The sequence below is a fragment of the Paramisgurnus dabryanus genome, chromosome 21 (genome assembly GCF_030506205.2).
Source record: "Paramisgurnus dabryanus chromosome 21, PD_genome_1.1, whole genome shotgun sequence".
Taxonomy (NCBI): domain Eukaryota; kingdom Metazoa; phylum Chordata; class Actinopteri; order Cypriniformes; family Cobitidae; genus Paramisgurnus; species Paramisgurnus dabryanus.
This window is the reverse complement of record NC_133357.1, coordinates 7,587,231-7,603,470: the sequence shown is the minus strand read 5'-3', so window position 1 is coordinate 7,603,470 and position 16,240 is coordinate 7,587,231. Positions and strand designations below refer to the sequence as shown.

The 16,240-nt window shown below is 33.9% G+C and overlaps 1 protein-coding gene and 1 long non-coding RNA gene across 3 annotated transcripts in view; both read left to right on the top strand.

Annotated features, from left to right (window-relative positions):
• slc1a7b (solute carrier family 1 member 7b) overlaps positions 1-16,240 on the top strand; it is a 49,557-nt gene that overhangs the window by 29,850 nt on the left and 3,467 nt on the right. The window contains exons 3-10 of the mRNA XM_065269083.1: positions 188-403; positions 6,825-6,867; positions 7,311-7,545; positions 7,627-7,726; positions 7,827-8,060; positions 8,388-8,582; positions 12,624-12,758; positions 13,192-13,291. Of these exons, the coding sequence (XP_065125155.1) occupies positions 188-403; positions 6,825-6,867; positions 7,311-7,545; positions 7,627-7,726; positions 7,827-8,060; positions 8,388-8,582; positions 12,624-12,758; positions 13,192-13,291 (1,258 nt within the window). The remainder of the gene's footprint in view (positions 1-187; positions 404-6,824; positions 6,868-7,310; positions 7,546-7,626; positions 7,727-7,826; positions 8,061-8,387; positions 8,583-12,623; positions 12,759-13,191; positions 13,292-16,240) is intronic.
• LOC135750291 (uncharacterized) lies at positions 2,675-4,355 on the top strand. 2 transcript variants are annotated; one of them, XR_010532680.2, is made up of 4 exons: positions 2,675-2,875; positions 3,273-3,321; positions 3,717-3,760; positions 4,183-4,355. It is a non-coding gene; the product is annotated as an uncharacterized lncRNA (long non-coding RNA). The 2 variants fall into 2 exon arrangements; XR_010532681.2 differs by lacking the exon at positions 3,717-3,760 and having other exon boundaries at positions 2,684-2,875.

The following is a 16,240-nucleotide window of genomic DNA, read 5'->3' as shown; positions in this document are numbered from 1 at the left end:
TGGGAAGGACTGGCGTATCATATGCATGCAAAATAGAAATTTGGCGTATGTATTGCATGACTTTTTACACTCTGTGCTATTTATAAGGTGTATAAATTTATATATATAAATGTTCTGGATGGGTTAGAACGGATGCTTTGGGTTTTTCAATAAGGGACACTGAGTATTTCTGTCCTTTTTTGCTTAGTTTGATGTCCGGTCTTGCTGCGCTGGATGCGAAATGTTCCAGTCGACTCGGCCTCATCACCGTGTCTTATTACCTGTGGACCACTTTTCTGGCTGTAGTGGTGGGGATCGTCATGGTGTCCATTATTCATCCGGGCGGAATGGCGCAGAAAGAAGACTCGGAGGACAGCGGGAAACCAATTATGAGCTCGGCCGATGCCCTCTTGGATCTCATACGGTGAGACGGCTGTTTTGCTGAATTATATGACATACAGTGTATAATATGCTTTTAAATGTGATGTCTTATTAGACAATAACACAGTTTTACAGTCTGATTTTATTGCTTTTTCGAATTTCTGCAAAGAATATTGAGCTGAATGCAGCTTTATTCAGATCTATACACAATGTATATCTTAACAGCGCAAGCTCAATAATAAAAATTGATCTTGGTTTCAAGTCTCTGGTACTTTATTGAAAATCTTTGCCAATGAATGAAGAGTTGAATTTATAAGTACTGGTCAGGTCAAGTATATGTCGCAGTGAACTCTCATCATGGATACAATCTCCAGGATTGTGTTGTTGATTGAAGGTATATTGCAGATATCTCACATAATTGCTTCTGAGGGCACTTTAACCTGATGGAGAATCTGTGTGAGTCGTGTGTGTATCATCACAACCTTCAGCTACAGTTTATACTCAAAGAACTGTTTCTCCAAAAGGTCAAAAATGTCAAACCAAGTAATACCGCAAAGAAAAAGAGGTCAAAGTGATGTTAGTAGATGAAATCAGTTTCTCAGGTTCACACAGATGTACTATCCATAACATTTCTGTAATGTGTCCTATGTGAACAAAAGGCAGAACCAATGCCGTGAGGACATGTTTGTCGTCGCAACAGTGTAGTTATTATGGGGCTTTAAATGCAGATCAAGGTTCATGAGATCTTTTAAAAAATGTGTGCAAATGTTTGGACTGATCAGGGAACTCAGTTCACCAGTTTAAAGAGCACCTATTTTCCGATTTACGATTTTACATTTTGGTGTGTATGTATAAGTATTTGTTAATGATATGTTGACGTGGACATGACGGTCATTATCATAACTCCACCCCCTTCTGACTCACAGCCTGTAAGTAGTTGATGTTTTCATATTTAAACCATGATGCAAACACAAGTTTTGTGCAGGGCAGAGTAGCACTTCTTGTTTGTCGTTTACGATCACAAATACAGACATGGTGTTAATGTTTTAGTATCCTTACCTTAACAATCTGTTACGTTCTGCTTAAGTCGCCCTGCTAAAGTTAATCGATCAGCTTGATCATTTGCATTTTCTGGATCAGATTCTGCTCGTATTGATAAGGTAGTAAAGACGATATTAACTCTTTCACCGCCATTGACGAGATATCTCGTCAATTAAGAGAAAACGCTTCCCAGCCAATGACGAGATTTTCAGTCTTTCTGCAATACCGCTATTATCCACCAGGTGGTGCCCTTCCGCAACTCTTTAAACCCGGAAGTATTGCCCTATGGCAAGCTGCTGCATGTCAAGAAGAACATTTTCTGGATGGCATTAAACTTTGGTGAAAATCATGAAAAACGCTGGCGCTGCTGGCAACTTTTTTTTTAAACGCTGGCGGTGAAAGAGTTAACTACTGTCAATATTGCATTGTTAGCTAATCTTCCAAACATGGTAAGGAGCGTCACATTTCCGGTATTCAGGCCAATCAGAACGTACAGATTAGCTGGCCAATCAGAGGACACTGCTTTTCAAAACGATGAGCTTTGTACAAAATCAATGCGTTTCGGGGAGGCAATCCCTGGTGAAAAACAAATATACTTTATTGTATTTCAAGTATATTTAACTTTGCAATAGTACATTACAAATATACTTACAAAGGAATGTACTTTCTTTAAACATATTTAAAGTATGCTTACAACATATTTGCGCGTATTTTTTACAATTAAACTTTTAACATACTTCAAAATAATTATACTTTAGTATATTTTCTAAAAGTATACTTTAGAAAAATATACTTAAAGTTAAAGTTTTGTGCAATTTTTAAAGTATACTAAATTTAAACTTATTTTAAAATGTATTTTAGGTATACTTTATCGGTATGCTTAAAGTTATCATTATAATAATGCACTGACAGTATATTTCTAAAATACATTATTTAGTATTCTTTAGAAACAGTATATTTTAAGTACATTTTGATATGTATATGGGGTGTACAAATGTATATTATTTTATGGAGAAATAACGTGGGCTTAAAATTACGAGAGAGCAGTATGTTCAGTTACATTTTATATTGTAGATGTATACATTTGTAATATACTATTAACATAATAAGGTACACTTTAACTTCACTATAGTCAAGCATTGGATAAATCAATTAACTGTGTTTTACCACAAAATAACCATGGTTTTGCTAATAATAATCAATACACCAAAAAAAAAAAAAAAAAACTTTTACCACAAAAAAAACATTCATTTTCGTAAGGGGAATATGAGTGTTTGTTTTTTTGTAGTTTTTGAGTCAATTGCATACCGCTTTTAGCTGTACACATTAATTAACTTAAACAGTTTTCGTAAATGCATTTCAGAGAAAAGTGAATTCTGAGATTTGAATAATGCATCTGACGTGTGTGATGACGTCACGACGCACGTATTTTGATTTTTACCAGTCGTTCAAGACGGACGGATTCAGTCCCAAGGTACGTTAAAATATCTTAAAATTAATTATATTTGATTATCGTTTGACCATTCTGAAGTTTATCAGTAGACTATCATATTTCGAATGCGAAATGTTGTCAATAACGCGGTGTCTAACTCGCTATTAGTGATAAGCTGCTGTGTAGCTTAGCTTAGTTTATAGCTAATGTTAAAGGTTTGAAAGATAGCACTGTCAGCCTGTTATATCGAATTAGTACACCCGATTGTTTTGTTAAATATATGTATTGGTGTGTATGTATATGTTAATGAAAAAAGGTAGTGTCAGCAAATCTGTTTTTTAAATGTAGCGTGAAAGTTAACCATTTATTGACTGTTTAGAGGTTGTAAGGCTTTTACCTAACTGTATTTAGTATTAATGATGCTGCATTCTTTCCTCAGAAGCTAAAGTTTTTCAAAGACATTTGTAGGGAGGACTTTGCAGCTAATGGTAAGTCATTTTAAACTCTTAAGATATAATAATTCATTCGTAGTAGTAAATCAAGCTTCAGTTTAGATAACGTTATATACATATTTAGGCGGTTTCCCGGACAGGGATTAGACTACTCCTAGACTAAAATAAATGTAAGAGCTGTCCAAACTGAAAACAACTTGCACTGACATATCTTAAAATACACCAGTGTCCTTTGTTTTGCCTCAAAATGCACACAGGTAATGTTTTTATTAAGGCATGTTTTTTGAAACTAGTTATATTTCTTAATTAAACTAAGGCCTAGTCCTGTTTTAAGCTAATCCCTTTCCAGGAAACACCCAATTGTCTGCTTGTTGCATTTTCTTCCTGACAATTTTTACATTTAAATTTAATACAATAAAATCTTTCTTTAGGAGCTGAAGTATTTTATGTAAGGAGGATTTTGCAGCCCATATAGGCAAGTCATTATAATGAAAACTCTTAGGGGTGGTTTCCCAGACAGGGATTAGATTTATCCAGGACTAGACCTTAGTTTAATTAGGATAGTTTTAACAAACATGCCTTACTAAAAACATTACTTATGTGCTTTACGATGTAAAACAAAGGGCACTGATGTATTTTAAGATATGTCAGAGCAAGTTGTTTTCAGTTTGGACAGCTCTTACATTTATTTTAGTCATGGACTAGTCTAATTCCTGTCTGGGAAATCGCCCCTTAATATATATGATGACATTTAAGTCAAGCTCTAGTTTAGGTAAAAATATATCTGCTATACAATCTCTGCCAGTAAACTATAGATTTAATACAGTAAGTCTTAAATAAATGTAATGTTTTAATATTAAACACTTTTTAATTGAGCTTATTGTCTCTCTTTTTCAGATTTCCTTAGGCTGAACCAAAACCTGCCAGACTAAAGTTGATTTGGGAGAGAAAGACGTTGTAAACTCAATCATCTTGACATTCTTCAATGAGTAATTGTTCAATTTTTAGGCAAATACTGTACACTTTGAATGGTGTGAATAAAACTATATTTTAAATATATTTAAAATGAATTGTTTTTGACTGTTTTAATCAGCTTTTATTTATTTGGAAAAGAATATTTTGGTTATGTTACCAGCTAAAGTAATCTATTCACAAAATAGCACTCTTTAAGTTAACTAATTATTAACGCACTTGAAGTATACTCATTACTAATCTAGCTGCAGGTATGTAAAAGTATACAAAATGTAATGTACTTGGCATATTCATTTTTCACCAGGGCAGTTTTTAGAGTTTTGGATTGGCCAAAAATATATAGAATGTACGCAAACAGTCTATTTAAGGTATACTGGTTGTATGTTTGCAAGACACTCATAATACATTTGTAATGTACTCCTAACATAAATAAAACACACTCTAAATCCACTTATCAAGCATGAATTTAGCACAAAAACAGTCATGTACTTAAATTGTACTAAATACACTTAAAGTTGTTCCACTTTAGCACACAAAAGTACACTAAATACACTTAAAGTTGTACTTTGTTACAATTAATATACAACTAAAATATATTAAGTACAAAATTAGTTGTTCCAAAATAGCACTCTTTAAATAAACTAATCAATAGCACACTTTAAGTATACTGGTCATTAGTGTGACTGCAAGTATACTTAAGTATATCAAAATTAAATATATTTAGCATACTATTTTTTCACCAGGGAAGGCTTAGAGGAGGAACAATAATGTAAGGTGTGTGGAAATAATGTGCTTTTTTGAACCACAAACCATGCAAAAACTAATTTTATTACACTAAATACAAAGAATAGCATTGTTTTTAGCAAATGATCAAATCAGAAAAAAAATTCATGCCTGTGGTTTTTCAAGAGAGAATTCATGGATAATTAGTAAACTTGAGGAAAAAATCCACCATGTGAATGATTACACAATAACGTCATGTCAAGGTCTTCATGGGATGTGTGAACGCACGCAGATTTCAGAAAATGATTGGGATTGTGAATGAACCAAAACCAAGCGATCCCCAGACACACATTTTCTGTTATCTCTGTGTAAAACTAACCACCACAATGAATCCAAAAACTTTTTGTCTTTAAACAGTATCACCTTATTATTTAAAACTTAAAACATAACACTGTGCTTATGCTTGCTTTAAATTGAAATGTCACTCGGACTGATGTATTGTTATTTAATATAATAAGTCTAACAGTCATGTGGAGGTGCGAATGTAAAGTTGAAACAGTTCATTGTGTTACTGTTGCATAAGAGTATTTATAGCCAATACAGTAACACATTTTCAAAAAAACAATAAATGAATAACCCTGCTGGAAGCATAAGGCCCAGTACCTCTTAAAGGGCACCTATCATGCAAAATCCACTTTTACAAGCTACATAATATGTGTTGGCAGTGAGTGAACACAATCACCATACAATAAAAAAAATCCACCCGCTCTTTGTTTTTTTAATCCCCATTAAACCATAGTTTACACCCTCCGCGAGTTGTCCTCTGTCCACTCGATACTATTGCCTCGGACTGTATTAATCAGATCTATTTGAACTGAAAGCGCTCACTGTCTGTTTGTAAGGAAGTGAGAAGCTGGAGCTCATTTGCATTTAAAGGTACAGACATTAAGACAGCGTATTATTGCTCCAAACACAAATAGGGGCATTATTAATAATACATGCTATCGAGTCTGTATCTCTCTCTGCTTCCAGCCTGTTTATAATCAGACCTTATCATCAAATGTGTTTGATTGAAAATATGATCATGTTTTACTGCTGCTTGACTAATCACTGTAAATTTTTTAAACAACTGGGGACGAGAGAGAGAGAAAGAGACTGGAATACATATTCAACACCAGATTCATTTGTATATTATGCAAAACAAGAAGTTTGGGGATCTTTAATAAGCAAGACAGTGGTGTGAAGAGGAACTGAATTCATTTCTCATAGTTCCCCTGTAAAAAGCATAGAAATAAATTATTGAAAAATATAAAAGTTTTTAAACGTTTGGTGCAGAAGTTTGTTTTCCAGTTTTCTACATAAACAATAATGATGAAGTTCAGATAAACAGATCCACATTTTATGCCATTTGCATACTTTTTTTAATTACTGCATTCAGTTTTCATAAAATCCATTATTATTCTGTTGTAGGTCATTTTTATTTGCATTTAGTTTCAATTTATGAAAAAGCATTCATTTATCTAAACTTTAAATACTTTAATGAGAGGTTAATACGAACTAGTGAATGCATGCAGATAATATATAAAAAAAACATGTGTCAAGGTCACAAGAGAAACATTTTAATCTTTATTTTAATCTCTCTCACCACAGAGGCGTTAAAAACACATTTTAATCAGGTTCTCTTGCTTTGTTAATATTTGTTGGCCTTTATTTTATGACCAAAAAGCTGTCAAGAAAAACCTCACGAATCACCAAGGACAATTTTCCTTAAAGATACTTAAATGCATTTCATATTATTATGGAAACTAATTGAAATAATTCACTGTGTTTATGTTCCCAAACAGAAACATGTTTCCAGCAAACCTTGTTCAGGCCACATTTCAGCAGGTACAAGTTTGTTTATCGATTACTTTTTAATTTATATATTATTCATTTGAAAATGTTACTGAGAAATAATTTGCTCTTACCTTAAATTCAGTTTGAAATACATGAATATTTATCTTATTCCCCAAATGTGATGTCTGTAAGAACCATTCATTGTATTTAAAAACTATCACATGTGGCATTATGGGTTCTTGGAATGAAACAACCGAACGGCTTATAAATTGCGACCCAGTCTGTGAAAACCCAATTGACTGTTTTCTACATAAATATCATACATTATCCTAAATATAACCTTAATATTTTTAGTATCATCCTCTCCTCAGCAATGACCTGTTAACAACTGAGGCCCGCCGAATGGATTTGCAGTTTTTCATGCCGTGACCACACTGTGATTATTCGACAGAATTCAAATAAAGTGATTCATGCTTTTCTTATCTTCTTTTCAGTATCGTACCAACAGTGTGCCAATCATGAAAACTCAAAAGATCACAGTAAGCCCGGGCCTGACAGAGACCACCACCCGCCGGGCTCTTATCTACGGGATTCAGGATGATAACGGGACGGACATCCAAAACTTTCAGCTGGATCTGACCCCGCCTCCCGACGTAGTGTTTCGAACTCTTCCCGGCACCAGTGAAGGAATGAACGTGTTGGGAATAGTGATTTTCTCTTCCACCATGGGTAACAATACGATCTCCATCTTATTTGCATTAATGTGGTTATACTGATCTCACTAAAGCATCCCATTTATTTTCCAACCAGGTATAATGTTGGGCAGAATGGGTCCTAATGGCAGTGCGCTGGTAAACTTTTGCCAAAGTCTGAATGAAGCTGTTTTGAAAATTGTGGCTATTGTAATCTGGTGAGTATTGTAATTTTAATAAGGTGTCTGCTGTTTAGTTTCACCCAATAAAAAATGTCATTCACTTCCTGCTCTTTGATGAATAAATGAACTTCCGCAGGTATTTTCCGTTTGGCATTGTGTTTCTGGTGGCCGGAAAGATTCTGGAGATGAGCGACCCGTCTGCGATGGGGAAGAAGTTGGGTTTTTATGCCATCACCGTGGTGATGGGTCTCATTTTGCATGGCCTCTTCATTCTGCCCAGCATGTATTTCTTCATCACCAAAAAGAGTCCGATCGTGTACATCCGAGGAATCCTGCAGGCTCTGCTCATCTCATTGGCCACATCCTCCAGGTACCTGAAAATACTCAGGGAATTCTGCACTGTGTCACTTATAATCCAGCTTTAGTTTCCAGTTCATCCAAATTGGAAAAATCATTCATTATCACTCCTCCTGTATGGTAGATATCAAGTCCTGTTGTGCAGATTTCCATGTCCTTGGAACATTATTATTATTGGATGACATCACAAATCCATTTTATCAAGATATCCTATTTAAGTGCATTTGATCTATATGTTCGATCACTAAAATATGTGTCTAAATTGGGTATTGCTAACACAATGCATTGCCAATTGAGCTACATGATCATACAGTAATAGAGTAAAATATTTTATTTTCAGTTCTGCCACACTGCCTATCACCTTCAAGTGCCTGCTGGAAAACAACCACATTGACCGGCGGATCATTCGTTTCGTTCTGCCGGTGGGTGCCACCATTAACATGGACGGTACTGCGCTCTACGAAGCCGTGGCCGCCATTTTCATCGCCCAGGTCAACAACTATGAGCTTGACTTTGGCCAGATCATCACCATCAGGTAGCAAAACATTTCAATGTGAAGAGATTTCAGTGTTGCAGTAGTGACAGAGGAAGTATGATAACACTTAGTATAGATATCATCTCATGATAGCGATGTTCCCATTGTCACTAGCTGCGTTTTAGTTGCGCAAATTGACATTGCAAATTGAAAATACGACCAATTGAAACGCAATATATCAAAACTGCATTTCCAGGGCACCTGATGTAAGTCAGTCAAATAATATTATATGTAGTCAAATCAAATAAGGTTTTGCATAAATCTCACAGCTATTATTTAATATGAATCATCAGAAGACCTTAAACACAGCAAGTAAATTCAAGTGGTGCTTCACTTCAAGCGGTGTATAAATTAAATTAGTCTATGTTAAGGACCTATTAAAATCACCACTCCGTAGATTTATTTTGTGCTTGGATTGAACCACAAAGGGATATTAAAGCACATCTTTCTGTCCACTGATGGATCTGACTGTAAAAACATCTAACAAGCTCATGCAAACATTTTTATATATATATAAAAAAAACAAGAAATACGATGCTTCATATTTTGTAAGCCTATACGGATTCTTTGCAACATCTTTTGAAATTTGCTTGTGATGTAATTAAAAACATATTAATAAAATATGTAAACAACAAAAACATGTTAAATAGACACAACACATGATATACTGTAGGTCTGAGGGTGCTTAATACTGATAACACAACACATGATCTGACAGCAGTTTAAATTATGTTTTTGTGCTGGGAAAAGATTAATCGTGATTAATCGCATTCAAAATAAAAGTAATTTTTTTGCATAATATGTGTGTGTACTGAGTGTAATTATTATGTATATTCAACCACACACACGTACATATAGTTATTTTATATATATATATATATATATATATATATATATATATATATATATATATATATATATATATATATATATATATATATATATATATATATATATATATATATATATAATAAAAAAATAAAAAATAAAAACTTATAGATATGAAACAACTCAATTCACATGTCCAAAAAGGAGTAGGAAGAAGTAAAACTTATGTACTCCTACCCCTTTAAATCCCTACTTTACTTTTTTTTTAATTGATAATCTGTAAATCTTCATGTTCACATACAAATATTACCCATACACAATATTGTTTATACACATATAAGTTATTACAAATACACTCAAAATATTATTAACACCCTGTGTCTTTATACCTCTGAAATATAATTTCTTTATACATCTTTTTAAAATGTAATATGTTTGTACATTGTTTTAATTCATTATTTAATTTATTCCACAATTTGACACCACTGACAGATAAACAAAAACTTTTCCTTGTAGTTCGAAAACTGGGAGTCTTAAAATGTGACATTCCCCTTAACCCATAACCCCCCTCTTTTTCAAAAAACCTTATTTGTATATTGCCTGGCAATAACTTTTTTTTCTAGCCTTGAACATAAATACAGCTGTTTGAAATTCAACCAGATCAATTAGTTTTAATGCTTTAGACTGTAAAAATAATGAGTTGGTATGCTCCAAATATCCTGTGTTATGAATTATTCTTTTTGTAGTATAAATAATTTATGCAATGAATTTTGATATGCGTTTCCCCAAACCTCTACACAATATATTAAATACGGTAACACCAGTGAACAATACAAAATGTAGCGTGATCTGTAATTTAGAATGTACTTAGCTTTAGCCAAGATTGAAATACTTCTAGACAGTTTAGTTTGGATATATTTTATGTGAGATTTCCAGCAGACCTTGTCATCAATAATCATTCCAAGAAATTTTGTTTCATGGACCCTTTCGATGTCCACATTATCGATCTTTAGCTGACATTGCTTGATTGAATTACTATTTCCAAATATCATAAATTTAGTTTTGCTTAAGTTTAGTGATAACTTATTTATATCAAACCACTGTTTTATTTTTTATTCTAAAGTGATTGTGTCCAGGAGTTCTTCCAAATTATGACCAGAACCAAAGATATTTGTGTCATCTGCAAATAGTACAAATTTCAGTAGATCAGATACCTTACATATATCATTTATGTAGAGAATGAATAATTTTGGTCCTAGTACTGACCCCTGGGGGACACCACATTTAATGTCCAAACAATCAGATGCATAATCTCCCAACTTCACAAATTGTTTCCTATCTTTTAAATAACTGCTTAACCAGTTCAACACTACCCCCCTAATCCCTAGCCTTTCCAGTTTATTGATTAATATTTCATGATTAATTGTATCAAACGCTTTTTTCAAATCACTTACAATTAACCCCTACTATAATATAAAAATAATAAAATAAAATACAAACATTTTACAAATATAGCTTGTAATTTAAAATTCATTTTTATTAATACATTTCACTTTTAAAGCCTTTTTTTAAACTCTGCCAACATCTTGAAAGCATTTTTATATTTATAAAATAGTTTTTTTTAGCATTTATGCATTTTATAGTTATAAAATATTTATTTTGCTTTCTTTGTCTACACACATTCCCCTTACTCTCTTAAAAGCCTGTAAATCACTCTTCTGTGACGATATTGTCAAAAGCATCTGGCTTTTGTAGAGACACAGGCGATGTCAAATGACCTTTCTTTTGTCATACGCGACAGCATTTAGCTTTATAGTTTTTGAAACAGACTTTGTGTTTGGACCTTTAATGCTTTCAACTTCTGTCTCGGCAGGCAGCTCATTAGGTTTTAGAGCACAGCTTGCACAATGAAATTAAACATTTTATACAAAAACAAAACAATATCACAATTCATGCATTTTAAATTTGTTGTCTAATTGCATTAATTGGCCGATAAAAACACACACACACACGCACTTAAAAACACTTGACATTAATGCTCACGCTGTAAGTGACTGAATAAAGACGTGTGTTTACTATTACAAACACAATGTGCACGGACAGCTCATACTCGCAGGCATAGAAATGCATCAGTTTACTCACATCACCCACTCAAGGTCAAACTCCATTACTCCATTATTTTAAAATAAAAGACGTGAATGTAAATACGCAATGATGCAATAAAAGGCTCTCACGAGTCTTATGGGCACTACAAACACTATATATCATGTAAAATGTAACTATATCATATATAATAACTGTATATATAGGTCACAATATACCTTTTTTGCTTTATATTGAATATTCAGGCTGGATGTTGGACTGAATGAAATGAAATGGCAGTAGTGATGGAGAATGTGAACAGCTGATAACTGAGCAATAATCCTCTGCCATGTGATGGAGTAAACCACCATCCGTCTGCACACCACCGATCCGCTTTAATCCGTGTCACAGCATCTCCTTAAACTCTCTCGCCCCTCCCATCTCCCTCACTAACCTCCACTTCTGTGTCTGACCCTCCATTCATTTTATTGAGAGGTCATTGCATCGGTTTATAATGTGCACATAGTAAACCTGAGCTTACATTTCTACTGTGACAAATAAAACTGCAACTAATATACTATTATGTGCAATTTTAATAATTTTTTTGACTGCCTACTATATTACACAAATTTAAATATGAGGCTTGGTTTTAAGGGTAAGATTAAAGGTTTGTTCCTCTTTGTTCATGCTGGATGTTGAAATGATTCATGACTCATGAACTAACAGTTGTGTTGTGCATGCACAAAGATAACACACACACACACAAGCGTACATGACGGCAGGGAAAGAGATTCAGTATAATGAGTATAGTGTTGTAATGATGTGTTGAGTGACAGGTGTAATGATCCATCATGTATATATGTGTTTTAAACACCTGTAATCGGGCGTTCTGATCTGCATTCAGCTCACAGTCTGACGACTCTCGACTTTTGGCTATTAGCATAAAATGTGCTACAGTTTGCATCTGATTTATGCAAGACTACATACCCAAAGGAATCAAAAGACTTATCTGAAGAACTTACAGTATAATGATGTATAATGCATTTCACTTTTTGTTGAGCACTTAAAATGGTGCAAATGAAGAAAAATGTTTTCTTTGCAGTTTAATGATGTGTTTACCTTGTTTTACAGTATTACAGCAACGGCAGCGAGCATCGGTGCCGCCGGTATCCCACAGGCTGGCCTGGTCACTATGGTAATAGTGTTGACGTCCGTAGGCTTGCCCACTGATGACATCACTCTCATTATAGCTGTTGATTGGGCTCTGTGAGTACTGACATTATATATATGTGAAGTTTTAGCTCATTATGTTCATTAAAGAGCCTTTTGACTGAACATTGAATTTTGAAGCGAGACACTGGTGGTGTGAATAAAAATCTTTAAAATTCAATGTTCTGTTTAAAGCTCAGACAAAAGGCATATCTTTTATGAACATAATTCAGACGACAAACTGAGAAACAAAAGTGTTCCTGTAGCTTAATTGATGGAGAATTGTGTTTGCAACGCAATGGTGGGTTAATTCCCTGGAAGCACACTGTAAAACACTTTTGATAAAAGCATGTGTTAAATTCGTACAACATAACAAATAAAGTATAAACGTAAATGTAAAACTAGCAGGCAGACTGAGTGATTGATTTCAGGGTTTGGAGAAATGCTGTTTGTTAAATTTAACATCATGTCTAGTTCGTTCCTCTCACAGGGACAGATTTCGTACTATGGTGAATGTGATGGGAGACGCGCTGGCTACAGGAATCATGGCTCATATCTGCAGAAAAGATTTCATTAAAGAAGGAGATGGGGTGAGTTTACTGTCAGTTTCTGAGGTAAACAAGTCATTGAACACTGCAAAAAATGATTTTCAAGAAAAACATGTCTTAGTATTTTTGTCTTGTTTTCAGTAAAAATATTTAAAAATTCTTAAATTAAGATGCTTTTTCTTGATAAACAAAACAACCCAAGACAATAAGTCTAGTTTTTAGACCAAAAATATCAAATTTAAGTGACTTTGTGCATAAAACAAGCACAAAGTGCTTGTAAAACATTTTCACAATTGTCACTATAGTCATTTTATTGGTATTTAACAAATTTGACTGTCTTTTGCTGCAAAATCCTTTTTGGATTTGCTATTAGGTTTTTGGCTAAAACCAGGGGCGTTGCTAGACATAAAGCTCTACTGGGGCACAGGCCCCCCATTTTTTGCTGACTTTTTTTGAAAGCCTGCTGTGCAAGAAGTGTGCAACACTTCTATATAATGTCCTTAATTGCTTAACCCATTATTCTACAGTGCAACAGTTACTGCAAAAGATACATACAACTGTAATCTTCATCATACCTAACATTATTAACATGTTTGGAGGCATAAATAATGACAGCAGAGAAATATTTTCTATATTATTCAATGATAGCAATGATTAATAACTTATTTTTACAAGAATATTTTAAGAAAACAGTCATTTTATGCGTGCTATACTAAATAATCTCAGTCATAGTTACTGCTGTTATGTGTCTAATATTTTAGTGAACTAAATATGAATTTCATATCTGAAAATACAGAACAGTATAACACATACATCTGTTGATTTTCTCAGCAACAATGCAATTCTATAGACTTGACAAGAGGTTTTCCTGAGATTTTATCTCTAATGTTTGAGACCTGACAGGATGCGGATGTAGTTTCTCTTAAATCCCTTAAACTCATCATCTCTCCTTTCTGCTTCTCTTTCCCTGCTTTGCAAAAAACATTTCTGATGTCCATCTACAGAAGCCAATAATGATCGAGTCAAAATAAGATTAGCATTATTATTTAGAAACTTACTTTAGTCTCGTCATGTTTTCATAAGCTAGCTCACTCGTGTGGTGTCAACTTTTGAATGCGGTTGTGCGCTAATGACGCAAAGACGTGCGCAGACATGGATACGTGCGTGCACGCGTCAATGCGACTGCTTTGTCGCTTTTACAAGCGTAAATTGGGTAACTGCATTGCATATAGATCCGTTTTTGCCGCGATTGTCTTTGTAAAGGATTGCACTAGTTAACTGATACAATTTAAACTTGAGATTTACACCGGGGCACAAAAGATTTATACTGGGGCACGTGCCCCAGTAAAAGGGGTCTAGCGACGCCCCTGGCTAAAACCTCCACTTCTAAAAAAATCCACTTCCTTGGATAAGACATATGTTAGTAAACACTTGCAAATAGTGAAAGTCAGAGTGTTATGGGGCTCTAGGGGGCGCTGTGATCACTGTCACTGCCACATTTGGGTTGTATTCAGGTCCAAGTACTCATAAGGGACACAAGTTTGAATGTGATCCATGGTCGTTTCACACACCGTCATTCATCCAATAAATCTTCTTGGCACTTAGAGGACTTTGCTGAAAAATCCACCATGGCATTTAGCGTATTTTGCCAGCAAACCGGTATTTCTGAATGGCCTGAGGTCAATAAACGTATAATATATGCAGAGAGCATTCGGTTAATATCATTATCTCATTTCTAAGGAAGGTGGGGGGTTTTATACATTAATAATAATCAATTAAATCTTAATTTGATAATATAAAATCTTAACTGCATGGTCACGTTTCCAATTTAAATGTTATTGGATTTTCTACATCTATGGTTTAAAAATATTTTGAATCTTTGAAATGAACTTTGAATCCCAATCATTTCTACAATTGATTAATGAATCTGATATTTCAACATGTTCATACGTTTCTAAATAAAACAGGAAGACAAATTTAATCACAATGTTTATTTTATGACAAATATAAATGTTTGAAGCAATCAGTGTATATAAGATCTGTCAAGGCTGCTTGTTTATATAATCGAGGAGAAATTTACTGAATTTATGACTGTGATGAAAGGCGTGGGTTTACAGAAATACTGCGAATACTGTAGATGAATATTTCTGTTTATGACAAACATTCGTAGGATTCGTACATTTGCTGTAACCTGTGGTTTGTTCCTGCACAGGGGTTTCTATCACAATATGTAAATGCACTGCTTTAGACTCATTTCACATTTACATTTATGCATTTATCAGACGTTTTTATCCAACGCAACTTACAAAAGTGAGAAAAACAACAGTGCTTCATCTTACAGAGGCAATCACTTAAGTAAAATGTAACATTCAGTACTTTTGCCTCATATTCATGTTCCTTTTTAATATTTACAGACAAGTTCAATTTTTCTATGCACAGTAATTCAATCAGTCATCATTTACTGCAGAGTTTGACATAAAAAGGCTTTGATTAAATTATAGAGTCAATCGACTGCACTGCAGCCAATTATGCACACAATAAAACATGTGACAGACAGGAAAGTGTTAAAATAATACCAATGAAAGTTCAGTATATGGCTTTTTTTAAGAAGAATAATCCTTTATAATGTGCAACTTTACTTTATAAAAAAAAAATGGTCCATTAAAAAATTACAATAATGTTAAAATATATTGTTTATATACTTCATTCCATAGACTGTCAAACAATTGCAGCATGAACTTAAAGGTCACCTATTATGCCATTTTTACAAGATGTAATTTACATCTCAGTTGTGCCCAGAATGTGTCTGTGAAGTTAAATACCACAGATCATTTATTATATCATGCCCAAAATGACTCTATTTGGGTGGGAGCAGAAACCTGCTGTTTTAATGTCTGTACCTTTAAATGCAAATGAGCTACAGCTCCTCCCTCCTTTACCAAAACAGACAGTGAGCACTTTAAGTTAAAATAGATCTTACAGTCTGAGACA